This window comes from Siniperca chuatsi, linkage group LG10, assembly GCF_020085105.1.
Source record: "Siniperca chuatsi isolate FFG_IHB_CAS linkage group LG10, ASM2008510v1, whole genome shotgun sequence".
Taxonomy (NCBI): domain Eukaryota; kingdom Metazoa; phylum Chordata; class Actinopteri; order Centrarchiformes; family Sinipercidae; genus Siniperca; species Siniperca chuatsi.
Genome location: NC_058051.1, coordinates 5,461,398 through 5,477,090, shown reverse-complemented (window position 1 = coordinate 5,477,090; position 15,693 = coordinate 5,461,398). Strand labels below are relative to the sequence as shown.

The 15,693-nt window shown below is 40.7% G+C and overlaps 1 protein-coding gene across 2 annotated transcripts; it reads right to left on the bottom strand.

Annotated features, from left to right (window-relative positions):
• Positions 1 to 100: 100 nt before the first annotated feature.
• nr1h5 (nuclear receptor subfamily 1, group H, member 5) lies at positions 101 to 15,689 on the bottom strand. Of its 2 annotated transcripts, none has more exons than XM_044211694.1 (11): positions 15,560 to 15,689; positions 10,824 to 10,959; positions 6,024 to 6,422; positions 5,739 to 5,879; positions 5,452 to 5,576; positions 3,765 to 3,863; positions 3,580 to 3,676; positions 1,539 to 1,655; positions 1,334 to 1,423; positions 1,103 to 1,216; positions 101 to 697 (listed from the first exon to the last, which is right to left on the bottom strand). In XM_044211694.1, exons 2-11 carry the CDS (start codon positions 10,918 to 10,920, stop codon positions 495 to 497), a joined length of 1,482 nt encoding a protein of 493 aa, XP_044067629.1. In that variant the 5' UTR covers positions 10,921 to 10,959; positions 15,560 to 15,689; the 3' UTR covers positions 101 to 494. The 2 variants fall into 2 exon arrangements, with proteins under 2 accessions (XP_044067629.1, XP_044067628.1); XM_044211693.1 differs by having other exon boundaries at positions 10,824 to 10,963; positions 15,560 to 15,684.
• Between the last annotated feature and the right edge of the window lie 4 nt (positions 15,690 to 15,693).

The following is a 15,693-nucleotide window of genomic DNA, read 5'->3' as shown; positions in this document are numbered from 1 at the left end:
ACCATTAGCTCAAATCTCTGGAAGAGTTAACAGGCGTGGTGACAGTGAAGTCCATTTAGTCATTCATTTTTTTCCAATGAAAAAAATTCATTACACAGTCTTAATTTTTCATTTTATTTTAACATTACTCAGCATAGTGAAAAGTACTGTTACATGTTAGCTGTATACAACAGTTATAAAAAGACCTAAAACATATCTTTTGTCCCATTAAAATGCAGCAGTCCACAAACACATTTCAGTCCCATCATAAGCTAAAATTCAATAATGACTGCAGGTCTGAATGAACTGAAGTCAGCTGAAAAGATGGTGAAAGATTTGTGTGATTTTCAAAAACTGAGACCAAAGAATCCAACACAATCTGATCAATATCAGGTGAAAAGCTTGCATTTCTAAAATGTTTTTGCGCAATTTCTCAGCTCATACAGAACCATCTAGTCCTTAAATTCAAACATGAAACTCCCCAGAGATGATAGTGGTGGTTTTCACCATTTCTGTCAGTGTCCAAGCTGCTGTCTCGTCAGGAGGAGGTAGTTGTGACGGAGGGTTCGCAACTCCGTCAGTCTGCCCAGCAGGCGGCCAAACCGCTGAGGTCTCCCGCACGCAGCTCCAACATGAGCCCCACACACCCTGGACAGCATGTCCAGGATCAGTTCTTGCATTTTCTCAACACAGCTGGCTGCCTGCAGGGATGCACGGTCTACAGGACAGAGAGACAGGTTCATAACACTAAAACATAGATGAGATCTTGAGTTTCTTTGTGTTTATATCCAAACATGGACTGCCACATTCAAGTTGCCAAACACCTAATGTATGGAAACGTCAACTGTGTTGCATGGGGGGGAGCAGTTGTCAGACTTTGAAAACCCCTACAGAGCATGAAAGCAGCAAAGCCATTTTAAGCCTTGATAATGTCTATAGTCAGACCCTGTGAGACAGACTGAGTGAATCATTCAGAGGCGTCGTTTTACTATCACAACCTGCTGAAGAGCTAATGATTTTTTTTACAGTTGAATAGAGCATCGACATGTCTTGACTTGACAGCTGATTGGATTATTTCAGACCAAACATCCACAAATTAGAGAGCATAGATTCCTGGTCTGACCTGAGCAGAGCAGAGCTGTAGCAGTGAGGAGGGTGTATTCAGCCTCCGTCACCCGCAGCATTTCCATGCTGTGGAAGAAGTTGAGCACTGGCCCGAAGAGATCCTCACTGCCTCCTGTTCACACCAGCAAATAGGAAATTGTTAATTTTTATGTGAAATATCTTTAACTATTTTTTTTCAAAGCGTGTAAGCTCTTATATATTCTCTGAGCGAGTGCATGTCTGGATTCACCTGAGCTGACCAATGTCCTACTGTGGCTGCTTTCCTTTGACTCTACATTTCTCAGCCAGTTGTGTGTTGACATACTGAAAAGCTGCAGGGCTGATAATAGTGAAAAAGAAACAATTTTTTTTTTACTAAATATCAGACTGAACTTGCTTCATACCGACTCAAATGCAAGTATGGTTCATAAATGCCTGTCTGTTGGTTTATTCACCTGGACTGGGGCTTGTTGGGTTGTGGGAGAACTGCTGAGCTGAGAGCAGGAACATGACCTCCAGTGAAGAGACAGACAAGAGAGAGCGCTGGTCTGAAAAATCCAGGAGGTCAAAACCTGTGACGGGAACATCATTATTTGTTTTTATATACAGCATTTGTTTATTTGATTTTTTCAGGATTTCCTATGAGTGAAATGTGTTTCTGGAGAAATCCAATATCATAACAAATACCATGATATAAAGCGAACAACGACACAGCAAGTAATGTAACTAGCGTTAGCTAGGTTGTGGGTTAGCAAACTGTCCCTACAGTTGCTGCTGTGAAGCTAACAGCCAGAGAGGACGAGACGGTTTCCCAGAGCCAGCACAGCAGCTCCAGACAGCGATACTCACAACTCTCCTGCTACCATGGCTAACATCACAACAACAACAGCATATCTTGGCAAACTAGAAAGTAAGCTGAATGTCCGTGGGCAAGTCATTTAACGTTACCGGACACATAAATCATGGCTGGAATAGTGTTGTGTGGCTCGGTCCGAGCCACTTTGTATGTTTCCCATTTACAGAGCCAGGGCTGTGTACAAACACCAGATTTTTTTTCAGTGCACACACAGAACGGACAGCTAGCGGGCCGTGAGGAGATATTTGCTAAATTTGACAAAAAGACGCGTATTGGATTAGAATCGCATACCCCACCTTTAAATTACCGAATTTGATGAGGCTCTGCTTTGTATTTACATGTTTTAATCACGTTATCATTCTCTCAACACAATGGCTGTGATGATGGATGGCAGTATGTACTTCCTTGGAAGTCCTTATTAATGTGTGGTATTATCATGCGCCATGGAATTCCATATGGGATGAACCATTTTAATTTCATGACCAAAAAAAACAGACAAATCATCCATTCATTGTTTCCTTGCAGTCATCTGTTTTTGCTCTTTTTAGTCCCCAGAAATCTTGTCAAAATATCCATATTTAAAGGATATTTTTCTTACTGTCAAAAATCCCATGAAAAGATCAAAAACAACAATGAATTGATCCTACTGACAAATGTTGTATGTGTTGCCAAAGTCTGATATAACTTATTCCTCTGTACCATAGACATCCATTGTTGAAAAACCATTAAAACACATCAATTAGCCACACTGTTGCACTGGGTGACATGTTCCTTCATTATCATAAACATGGCTAAACTGTTTTTAATTTCACGCCAATCCATCATACACAGCCCTGGTGCCGTAAATAATCATTAGAGCACCAAATCAGCAGATAAATATAATCTCTCTGCACTATTTAGTCCTGTTTGAATAGCATTTGCTAAAACCTATAGTGCCCAGATAGGAAATTATGGGAAATGAGAGTTGCAGGAACTTCATAGTAGCTTAGTATTGATTATACTGGCACTACTGGTTTTAAAATCCTAATGCAAAGCATTTTAAGAGGTCACTGGTCATTTCTGACATGATCAGTGAAACACACTAGAGTCTAAAGCCATTCATACCAGTGGCTCTGTGGGGTTTACTATGTTCACCATGTTAGGAAAGCGTGCTAGCATGCTAAAATTTGGTAATTAGCAATAAGCACAAAGTACAGCTGAGGCTGATGGAAGTATTGTACAAATTAAAATTTTGACCTGAAGGTGGGGCTAGATAAAAAGTCAGAGAATCCCCAAAGTTATTACAATTCATCCTGAAGGGAAAAAAAGTGTGTGTAGGCTACCAATTATCATTGCAATTCATCCAATGATTGTTGGGATATTTCAGTCTGGACCAAAGTGGTGGACCAATAGGGCAACATTGCCATCCCTAGAGCCATCTATAGAGCAAGGCTAAAAACTCAGTGCAGGGCTTCAGCTACAAGGGCTACTTCATCTCAACATACTGTAGGAGAGTGCCACAGAGCAACAGATAGCACCTCTCCTTTAAATTTCCTTGTAATTTGATCATATTTTCCCTTTATTAGATTCTATATTTCTTTCTCAAGTGAACACAGCAGAAAGCAGATTAGAGATTCTGAGGGTATACATTCCCGTCTTACCTGGCACTGTCCTGGCAAACTGTAGCAGTCTTTGTAATTGGGGCGATGCAACATCAGACAAGCCCTCCCCTTCTTCTGTACATGGCCACTCAAACAACTGAACAAACACAAGAAACCAAGAGGGCAACATAAAAAATGTAACTCTGGTTTGAAAGTACAACTAGTGTTTCCACACTGTGACCTACCCTGCAATGGCTGCTGTCCTGTGCTCTGTACAGTCGATGGGCCTCCACCATCCTGTCCACAATGTACTTCTGTTCTCGGGTTAAACTGGCAGACGAAGCCTGGTGCAGATGGATGTTCAATTCAATTCAATTTTATTTATATAGCGCCAATTCATAACAGAAGTTATCTCATTGCACTTTTCCTATATAGCAGGTCTAGACCGTACTCTTTATAATATTAATTACAGAGACTCAACAAATCAATCAACACAAGGTTAAACTAGTATCAAGATTATGATATAATTTCCCCATGTTAAAACTACAGGACAGAAAGTGCATTAAGATGAAAGATAAATGTTGTGTGAATTTGACCACCGCAGGGGGAGGAGAGTTTACACTGGTCTTATATGGTTTTGTTTAATCATCCAACCAGCTACACAGCTAATCATTTATCCAACCATCCAATTAACGAGCCAAAAACCAAACCACAAAATGACCAACCATCCAACAAACCACCCAAGGATCTAACTAGCCAAGCACCCAACCAACCAACAAAACAACATGTTGACCATTTCACTAATCAAATCCTCTGTGTTCTGAACCATCAACCAACCACGTGGTCACCAGCCAACCAACCATTCAACAAACAATCAACCAAACCATTTAACAGAAACATTTTTTTTAAAAAGAGCCAACCACCCTATCACATCATAAAAACAAACAACCCATATAACCAGTGGATTAACGAATCCAACCTATCATCAGTGTGATCTAATTGTTCAACCAATAGGAGTTGGGCGATATGACACTATACCATAAAACGATATAAATTTGTATGTCTATAAAATGTGTAAAAGTGTATTAGGGCATTGTGGGCAATGTTACAAATCAATGAGCAGGACTGCTTCGTGGCACTATTAGATTTGCCAGGTATCTAATTTGCTAGATTAGTCTAAAACAAACATTCCCATGTAGCTGTTTTGTCCAAAAACAAAATGTAGTATATCACAATATATATTAATATGGCAAAATAAAATTGCATGTACCATGAAATTGGATTTTATCCAAATTGCAGTCAATAACAGTCAATCATACAACCAACTGACCAACCAAGCATTTAATAAATTTAAAGCGCTATCACGGCAGCATCCTTCAACCCAACATTCAAACTAAACAACTATACAATCAACAATCTCCAGACAAGACTAAGAGTCTACAGCCATGCTAACGGCTCTGTGAGGCTGTACTTCAGCGCAGTGGTACCTTGAGCTAAATGCGTCAACATGCTAACATGCTCACAATTACAATGGTAACATGGCTGACACTAAGCAGGAATAGTGTTTACCATGTTCACCATCTTAGTTTAGTGTGTTAGCATGCTAATATTTGCTAATTAGCACTAAATACAAAGTACAGCTGAGGCTGAGACATTTCACTAAAAAACTAAAACATCAACGTCATATTGGCCATACAGGAAAGGTCAGGGGATCATCAAAGTCGGTGGGATTCATCCTCTGGGGACCATGAATATCTGTACAGAATTTCATGGCAATCAATACTTGTTGAGACATTTCAGTCTGGACCAGAATTGTGGGCCAACTAAAAGACCAGCATTGCAATCATCGGGGCCATGCCACTAGCATGGCTAAAAAAGCTGCCATCTGCCATCCAATCAAGAACAGACTAAGTCAGTCCTGCTTTATAGTACCTGTCCAGGTGGCCTGCTAGTAGAGCTGACCCTTCTACTGTCTGTGTTTTCCTCTTCCTCCTGTCTTCTATCTTTACCTCCTTTCCTTAGTCGTTTGGACTGGCACTGCACCTCTGTCAGAAGGCCTAAGAAAAAATATGCATTTTCAGACTCACAACAAACCAGCCAGATCAGTTAAATGAATTTTATTTTAGGAGGTATTAATTACTCTCATCAATCATTTTCATTTATTACATGATGTTTTACATTTAATTTCATGTCGTTGAAGTATAGTAGAGGTCACTTACACTCAGCCAGCATTCCCACAGCGCGGCACTTCCTCAGTCGGCAGTCTTGGCACTTCCTCCTCATGTACATGTCCATTTCACAGCTACCGCCACTCTTACAGTGATACACAGCCTTTTTAGTCACACTACGCCTAAAAAAACCTACAGCATCCAGGTAAAGAAGGGAAAAGAAGGACCAGGTGAGGTTGAAACAAAATCTTACTAGATTAGCTTTCAGAATACAACTATACAGCATTGGAGAAAAGAATAAAAAGATAGAATACAAAAGTGAAAAGTGAGAAATACCTTTGCATCCCTCGCAGGTAAGAGCATTGTAGTGATACCCTGATGCTTTATCTCCACACACCACACACAGCTCGTCCTGACCTCTGCTCTTCCCTCCCGACCCTACCCGTGTCCTCCGCCCCAGCGGCAGTCCTACTGCTCCGAGCCCCTGAGCCAGGCCCCCGCAGTGGGGCTCGGGGCTGGGCTCACAGGGGGCCTCCAGGCAATGAGGGCTGTAGTGGTACAGAGGATGGCAGGGCTGTGAGGAGGAAGAAGAAGAGGAGGGAGACGAGGTGGAGGAGGGCGGAGAGCCATAGAGGGAGAAGGGCAGGTTGGCGGTGCTGTACTGTTGTTGGCTGTAAGGGAGCAGCTGGAGGTCAGGGTCCTGCAGGGGGTAGCCCAGAGGGTCACCCAGCATGTCTGAAATGGAATGAAATGGAAGTCCAGGAACAAAAACTTGTACTAATTGTTATGTATGTCAGAAATTTAAGTTTATGACTAATGAGTGAACTGTGTAGACCTGCAGATGTGGACCACTTCAATGTGGCTTTTGCAATTTTGTGTTCAGATTTATGATCTGATTCAGTTTTCCTTATAATATTTCTAGCAAAAAAACAAATGAAAATGATGCAAGCAAGATTATTTAGGCATTTGACCTGACATTTAAAGACCACATGAAAAGGGAATTTGAACTTCTTAGAAAACTGTTGATGATGATGACGTGGAACATGAGCAACCTGGTTATTAATTTCTCTGTATACATGATTCTAACAGTATCCAGGTTTATGATCATCTGTGTACAGTTCTGTCTTGATTTCTCACCATCTCAGCCACTATGTTCTGTACCAACAAAGAATGTTCAGAAACCTGGATAAGGTGTTTACATGCCACAGTATAATGGTTTCTATAGGAGTACTCCAAGTAGCATATCCGGGTTTCTCAAAACCAGGATAAGTTTACATGCACAATACATCACCAGGATACTCCAAAACCCCAATCATAACCAGGATACTACTTGTAAACAGAGAGGTTGATCAGTCACTATGTTGTGCATCTCCCTGACGTCCAGCAGGTATCCTTCCCAAAAACGTAATCTGGTCAGTACCATAAACATTAAAAATGTTTCACACACACATATCTGAATAACAACAAAAAAACAGAACAATGAAGGAAGACTGATTTTCAGCCATAACAACTGCATTAGCAAGACCAGAAACATGAATGAAGATTTCAAGCAATGAAATTGCGTTGTTACGTGTTAAGTCAAAGAGCATCGTAGGAATGTGGTCTTACGTGATTCGTGTGACTTCACTGCTTTTATGGCTCTTGGGGGATACAATAAAACGCTGAGAGTGAGACCTTGTGAACTTGTTCAGACTGCTGAAACAGGATGCAGCTGAGAGCTTCCTGTGCCATTTAGGATTTTTGATGCTCTTTCTGGATGTTTCATTCAGTCTGTAATGGCCATTCAGTGTTGTGACGGACTGAAACGTCTTTGAGTTGGGTCAGCAGCTTGTGTTTTGCATGTCCTGTCTCCTTTGAGAAAACATGTGTGACCACTGGCAGCCTCTTAAAGTACAGCTGGACCAGTACAACTGGGACTGCTGTGGGATCTGTTATGCACTGATTAAATGGAAAGCCCACCCAAATGTCAGGAGTCTCAGAACTGCTGGAGATGGAAATTTAAAGGGTAAAACATGTTGCATGAAGATGAGGGCTGATAATAATATCAATCTGATAATGTTAAAAATGTGTGTTCTTTTAAATTGTGGTTGAAGTGTGCCGTTAAGCTTTGACAGGGAAACCAACCAACCATCCCTGTAGCTCTGTAGCATTGTTAAAGGGGTACATGATTTAGTATTACACTCCCATAAAGTCGTAGGAATAAAAATAAAAAAGGAATGGTCATCATCTAAACAGCAAAGGTCGTGATATCCTGACTTTTAGTCCCTAGAATGGCTTAAGTGAAGATACTGTAACCCTGATGACAATGGATAGATTGTTGGACCGGCCTCCCGGTCAGAGGCTCCGGGGCCAAGGGCTAAGGGCCTGTGAGCAAGAGCCTCTATTTGAAGTGACTGTTATAAAAATGTATTCTTGTTGAAAAGTCACAAGGCTCAGTCAAAAGTAGGGATGTCCTGATCACATTTCATTTTTATCATTATGCTTTAATATGGAGTATCTGCTGATACCGAGTCTGATCTGAGAGTTAGATGAGAAGATCAATACCACTCTCCAATCTGTACGCTAAATATGAAGCTAGAGCAAGCAGCCGGTTAGCTCGGCTCAGCAGAAAGACTGGAAAAAGGAAACAGCAACTCTAGGAAGTCACTGCACTCGGTCCAGGAATAGTCCAACACATGGCCTCCAGTAAAACCACAAAACAGACGAGATATTATGTCTTAATTAGTGAGGTGTTGTTAGGCGGATTTAGTTACCTTTGGACAGAGCCAGGCTAGCTGTTTCCCCCTGCTTCCAGTCTTTATGCTAAGCTAAGCTAACTATCGCCTGGTATAACTCCATATGTAGTGTACTGACATGAGAGTGGTATCAATCTTCTCATCTATGTCACAGGAAGACAGTGAAGAAGAATTTTTCCCAAAATGTCGAACTTTTCCTTTAAATTAGTTTTATTTTTATTTTTTTTACAGCAGAGCAACTCTGCTCTGGTATGTAGGAGGGCCTTTTACTGTACGTGTGGTAAGGGCTGCTACTCTCAATACTTTGCCACTGTGACTATCTATTAGTCATCTGTCTTCAACCTGACAAATAGTCATCAAAACTGATACATTTTGGACCCTCGAATTCATCTAAGTACTTTTCAAGTTTTGATGACAAATGACAGCAGATGTAGAAAATTGGTGTATTTAGTTGATTGACACCCCTGCTCTGGTCGAGTAAATGTCCGAAAGAAGAATCATCACTTTAACGGGAACTTATTAACCCCTCTGTACTCCTTCCTTTTTGTCTTCTCCTTCGTTCCCTCTCCAGATGTTTCCTGTCTTTACCAGACTATGGCGGTGATGGTTTGGGGGGGGGTCCTTGCTTTCTCGGCATGTGACAGGACTGTGATTCGCACTGTTTGTAAACCATTTGAACCCTGTCTAAACACTCCTCAGCCTCTCTTCCATCCCACGCACACTAGGGAGCCAAACAACACCAACAACCCCACACACACACACACACACACACACACACACACACACACACACACACACATACACACATAGCTCCCCACCCCACCCCCTGCTCCTAAGGGCAGGAGGGCAGACAACAAGGGGAATTTGTTGATGATACACGTCAGTATAAATACTGTATAGATACCTCCAATGCACGCTCAGCCTCCCTGCGTGCTGTGAATGCAGTGAGCAGGCTGAACCTCTTCAAGAACAATTTTTTTCATGTCATTGAGTTCTCAAAGGCGGTAAATAAACGCTTGACATTCATTCATCAACTGTGAGAGTGAATGAGATAAGGTTGCGTTGCACACAGAGAGCAGTCACATCTTCGTTGTATAATGTATAAATTACCCACTTACTTAGTTTGCTAATCATTAACCACCATAAGCTACTGGTCATACCAGACCAAGTTTAGCTGTAGCAGCAAAACCCCCGTGTGTAATGACTTGAGCAAGGGTGCATTTTATTGCTTATGAATTCAACTTTTCATTTGTAAGAAGAAGAAAGTGTTATTTCTTCTTTCAAAAGTTACATAGTCTCACGTTAAGTCAGCATTGGACTGAATCAACAAATCAGCTGACATATGTTGAAAAAATGTAAAAAGAAATGGCAGTATCTCTGATAGTATGCATTGAAACTGGTCAATAAGAGTGTATAGAAACATGAATAGATATGGGTGATCCAGTTAGGACTGAGGTCACAACAGTTTAATAGGCCACTTTAAAGGGTCAGTTCACCCAAATGACAAAAAAAATAAAAAAAAATCTCTTAACACTGGTGGTATCTAACCATGCAGATGGTTTGGGTTTAATTTACCCAGGTGAAGCAGGTTAAAAAAAACAGTGAACATTTTTCATAAGAACTACGTTCTGCTGAAGAAATAGTCTCTATAAAAACAGCCAACTGTGTGTTCTGTGGATTCCCCCGAGGTACAGGGACAATGCTAGAAAGAGATGGTTGCTTTTGAATTTTATAGATGCAATTTATCAAAGTTGAGAGCACCACAAAGGAAATTGATTCCATTCATCGTATTGAGGTGTAGTCAGAAATCTTATTAGTGAATATCTAAAAAAAACATGGACAAATTAAACCATAAAATCTATCTGAAGTGCGTACATTTGTTCAGTAATTTGGGTGAACTAACCCTTTGCAACAGTAGAAAACAAAATATACCAGCTGTGACTCCTTGCTATTCCAGATTAGAAATATCTACCTGCCAGTGAAACCAATGATGTTACACAGCATTTGAATTCATTTACCACTGATCAACAACACTGAAAGTGCTTTGCAAATAAAATGTCTCCACACATTCAAATCACATAAGACATGACCACTCATGTCTGAATATCCAGTCTTTCCTGTACTTACTTATATTCAACTCTTGGTATAAATGTATTGTTATCACATGTCAACAGTCTAGTTAAGACAGAGGATCATAAATTCTCATATTAGTCCATCTTCAGTGTTTTATCTATAACTATTGCAAGTCTTAATATGTCACAAACTTATTTTAGAGAAGCAAAGAAAAAAACAGAAGTAGATTGAGAAGAGAAAGTTAAAGGCTAAACAACAGCGAAACCAAAAAGTGGACGGAGGAGCAGAAGAGAAAGAAGCAGAGACAGGAGTGTCACTGTGGACTCACCATAGTACTGGAGCTGCTCTGTGGAGCAGTAACCATCCGCGGCGGAGAGAAACCCCCCTGCCGAAAAGCTCATCTCCAACTCAGTCCACTCTCTCATCTGGACAGAAGATCCTCTCTTTAGCTTGTAAAACGGGATCTATCTTCACACACACACATGCAGATATAAACACACACACACACACACACACAGACAATTACTCAGAGGATTCACACAGATATGAAGGATCTGGGAAGTATGGAGACATTCCTCAATCCCCAGGATGCGTCCAGGTCTCTTAGCTGTCCAGGCTGATATCCCAGCCTATTTTTACAAAGCAGAGAGGAAGAGTGCAGCTGAGGCTCTTGGTCTATGGTGGATGATGTGCTGGAGGAGGTCTTAACCGTCCCCAGGGGATAGACGAAAGGGAAAGCGGGGACACCCAGGAAGAACAGGAATGGGACTGTGGTCCAAACAGCTGGAGCTGGCCAGGACTTCACAGATCAGAAGACAGCACGGATGGATGGATGAAGGGAGGAAAAGATGGATGCCCTCATGGGCACAGTGAGGGACACTCATGTGTGTATATGTGTGTATGTGTTGAGGTTTGGCCTGAATGGATGTATCCAAGAGTGCAACAGCTGGGCTGGGCAAAGGAAACAATTTCTCAGTTTAATCTAATGAGACGAATAAAATAATTCCCATCAATGAATCACCTGTTAAAAGTTTTCATGAGCATTTCATGGACTAATGCTGCAGCTTTTGGCAGGTTCAATCCATGCGAAACAAACCCTATTACTTACATTGAACTATTTACTATACTTAGTGTGTGTGTGTGTGTGTGTGTGTGTGTGTGTGTGTGTGTGTGTGTGTGTGTGTGTGTCTGTCCATGTTTGTCCTCCAAGCCTTGAGAGTGTGTTTACTCTGCCTTTTGTTTACCGCTGTTCTGTTTGTGCTGCAGTTAATATTAGACAGCAGTTAGATTGAAGGGGCTCGACGACCTCCGCCTCCCCCACAGACAGTTAACCAGGCCGGGCAGAGCGAAAGGAGTTGAGGCCTGAACCATCCAGAGGAGACAGAGGAGTGACCTCAACACTGGCCTGTAAATCTCTGAGCAGGGCCGTTTGACATGCAGCATGCTTACTGAGGATTAACGGCGTCCTCCCACCCGCATATCATCCCTTTCACTGGCTCATTATGGGAACCAGGACTGACCGGTGGATAGCACAGGGTTAGAGAAGAGCCAATCATGCACACTGAAGCTGTAGCCTTCACTGGAGTGATTACGATCGATCTCAGTGACAAATGACGCAGGAATTCGGTTGCTAGCTACACAGTGTCTTTCCTTTGAAGATTATGTCCAAAGGGTAAATTAGTACACATGTGCACACGGTGCACAATGACAATGCTGCTTCGAGTTAAATTGTAATTTAGGGGAAAGCACAAACTAAAAGAGAGCAAATAAATCAAACAAAACAAAATTGTGTCCTACATGTCAAAAACCTACCACAAAGTTTGTTGTAATATAGAACCACACAAACACCTGAATTTTGCAAGGCGGCCTGCAGGATTCAGAAAGCCAAATGTTACATTTTTAAGAGCTTTTGATTTGAATCACAGAGCAATTAAAATCAAACTAACGAAAACCAAATAAAATAAAAACATTACTTAAAACTACAAATTTGCAGAATAGGAAAAAGGTTAACAGAAAATGAATTATTGAGGAACAAAAATAAATTCAACACTACAAGCCTGCCTTCACATGGTGAAAAATACAAGACTAATTACACTGATAATATTGCTTTTAAGGTCTCAAGATTATTTTTAAGTTCTTCTAAGACTTTGTGAAGACAAGCAGTGAGCCCAGTGTGAGAATATATATATATATACAGTATATAATATAGTGAATTCTTTTCTGAAGTCTATTCTGTATATACAAGACCTATTGCTGTCCTGGAAGAGGGAATCCTCCTTTGCTTTCCTCTTTTTTCCCATTAAAAAATTGTTTTTGTGGAGATTTTTCCTTTTTCCAAATTGAGGGTCTAAGGATTGACGGTGTATGTTTTCCTCTTAGACAAACTTGTGATTTTGGTTTATATAAAAAATGTATTTGACTTTAATAGAGAAGACAAGTTAGTTCTTGCTGGACAGTTATTGCAGCAAAACTGATTTGAGTGATTGTTTAATTCGTTCACTCAAAATGAAACAAGACTAAGAGTCTATAGCCATGCTAGCTGCTCTGTGAGGCTGCACTTAGGCACAGCGGTGCTTTGAGCTGAATGCTAACATCAGCATGATAGCAAAAACATGCTCATAATGACAATGCTATCATGCTCTTCTTTAGCAGGTATAATGTTTACCATGTTCACCACCATCTTAGTTTAGCATGTTAGCATCCTAATATTTGCTAATTAGCATTAAATCCAAAGTGCAGCTGAAGCTGATGAGAATTTGATCATTGCAAGTATTTGGTCATAAACCAAAGTACTGGACAAATTACAAATTTGACCTGATGTTGGCACTAGAAGGAAAATCAGTGGACCACCAAAGTTATTACAAGTAATCCTGAGGGGGGCATGAATTTGTGTACCAAATTTCATGTTAATCCATCCAATAGTTGTTGAAACATTTCACTCAAAACCACGTATGTCAGCTTCATGGTGGGGCTAGAGGAAAAGTCAGGGGATCACCAAAGTCATTCGAATTCATCCTCTGGCCACCATGGATATTAGTACCAAAATCTCATGGCAATCCATCTAATACTTGTTGCTATGTTTCAATAAAAGCCAAAAACGTCAACCTCATGGTGGCGCTAATGGAAACATTAGCAGATCACCAAAGTTGGTTGGATTTATGCCACTAGCATGGCTAACAAATAACTTCCAAAGAGGTAACATCAACTCACATTATTCTAATTCAAACCAACTTGTTTGATTTTCTTCATTCCATTTTTGCCCTGCTTCAGTGTGTTGACCTTTGTTTCTAGAAAGTTCCTAGATTAAGTGAACCTGGGCATTAGTCTAAATTAGACATTCACTGCAAGCATAGCTCAAATTATGGAAATTATGGAAAAGACTTAAAAATGAACGTCTCCATCAACAGTTCTTTAACGCCCATGTGCTGACTTAATAGAATAGTATCATCTGCGTAAAGTGTAGTGTATCATAAACAAATGCCTCTATATGATAGATTGTTGTTAGTTTCAGGAATTGCATGAATCGATTGCTAAAGAAGAGGCTGTTGTTATTTCTCAGTTAACAGCAGTGTGTCATGTCCCAACATATGTGGCAAAACAAGCCATCAGCTATTCCTCCAACTATCTCTGACCTCTGAGGAATGGAAGGACAGTAGAGAGCAGGCAGCAGTGCTGAGAGTGACACTAAATGATGGGGACAATATCTGGGACTGTGCAAATGTCGCCATGGATCTTCTGGAGGTGTCACACTGTTGGACACATTGTTGGACACAGGCCTGACTATGAGGGCTTGCCCCATGGGAGGTAAGTGTCATGAAAGAAGGAGAGGGGGAGAAAGGAGGGAAAGACTTTTAGGGCACCAAGATTCCTGAAAATGTGTGCACAAAAAAGAAATGGAGTATAATGAGACGAACACCACAGAAATCGAGGAAAGTCCAGTGTTTCTACTTAACACAAATGTAAATAAACCAAACAGAAAAAGGCAACTAAGACAACTTTTCCTCTATAGTTCAGACCAAAGAAAACAAACTGATGGCATGTGCAAACTCCTAAACTCATTAGTCCTGAACCACTCACATTACAAGATAAATTCAGCACACCATAAATCCCGTTCAGGACGTCCTCTCCATGTGGCCAGCTCCTCTCTATCAGAGAGCTGCTGGCTGGTAGCTGCAGCTCGATAATGGCCTGGACTGTTTACTGATCCTTGCAGGAAACTGACGCTTACATTAAAGTGGCCTCAGTATTCATGAATAAAGTCCATAGCTTATGTTTGAGCATTTGTGAGTGAGTGTGGTTGGAGGGTATTTATCATGAGAAGGAATGTAAATTGTCAAATGGTAGTTATGTCTACATAAAGTATTTGGTTGAAACCATTTCCTCCAATCTGTAGAGGTTATTGAGATTGGACTTTCATACTATGTTGTTTGTTCATTTTCTTCTATGTTCTGTCTATTTTGATATAATGGTTGTGTATGCTGGATGTAATCAAATACATTGAATTCCTGATAAAAACAGTACCCTACCCTACTTAATGCAGCGTGTACAACCTGGCCAACGGAAAAATGAGCACAAGATTTTACAGCATTCGTCTCACCTGACTTTTTAATTTCTACCTTCTTTTAAATAACTGGGAAGTCGTTTTGTGCTAATAGCACCCATACTGGATCAAATGTCTTATTCATTTTACATTTTTATGCACAAAGCTTTTACTGGTCATTTTTAAACATTTTTTATGCCTTCCTCTTGGTCATGTTATGTCCTTAGGTTTCTTGTTCTATGTGAGCTCATCAAAACAAATTCCTATCAGTTATGTTGAACTGGCAATAAAGTGCTGAATTTTGAATCTTGAAGAGAATCCACTCTAACAGCAGCAAAAAAAAATGACAAAATGTAATGTTAAATATCCCTTCTTTTGACCCCTGTAGATGACTTATTCAAAATGCAGGAGAGTTAACGTGCTGATGTTTAGGTCGAAGATAACTAAATAACATTGCGTTGGCTTAAGAACAATTCTGTTTATGTTGCAGTTGTGTTAGTTAGAAGCAGAGGTTGTGGACTCACCGCTGATGGTGGGAGCCTTACTGCTGCACTGAGCGTCCCAACGTCCTCTCGCTTTGTCCAACTATCTCACTTTTTGTAATGTTGGCTCCAGCCCAGCCTTTATCCTCACTCACACACACACACACACACACACA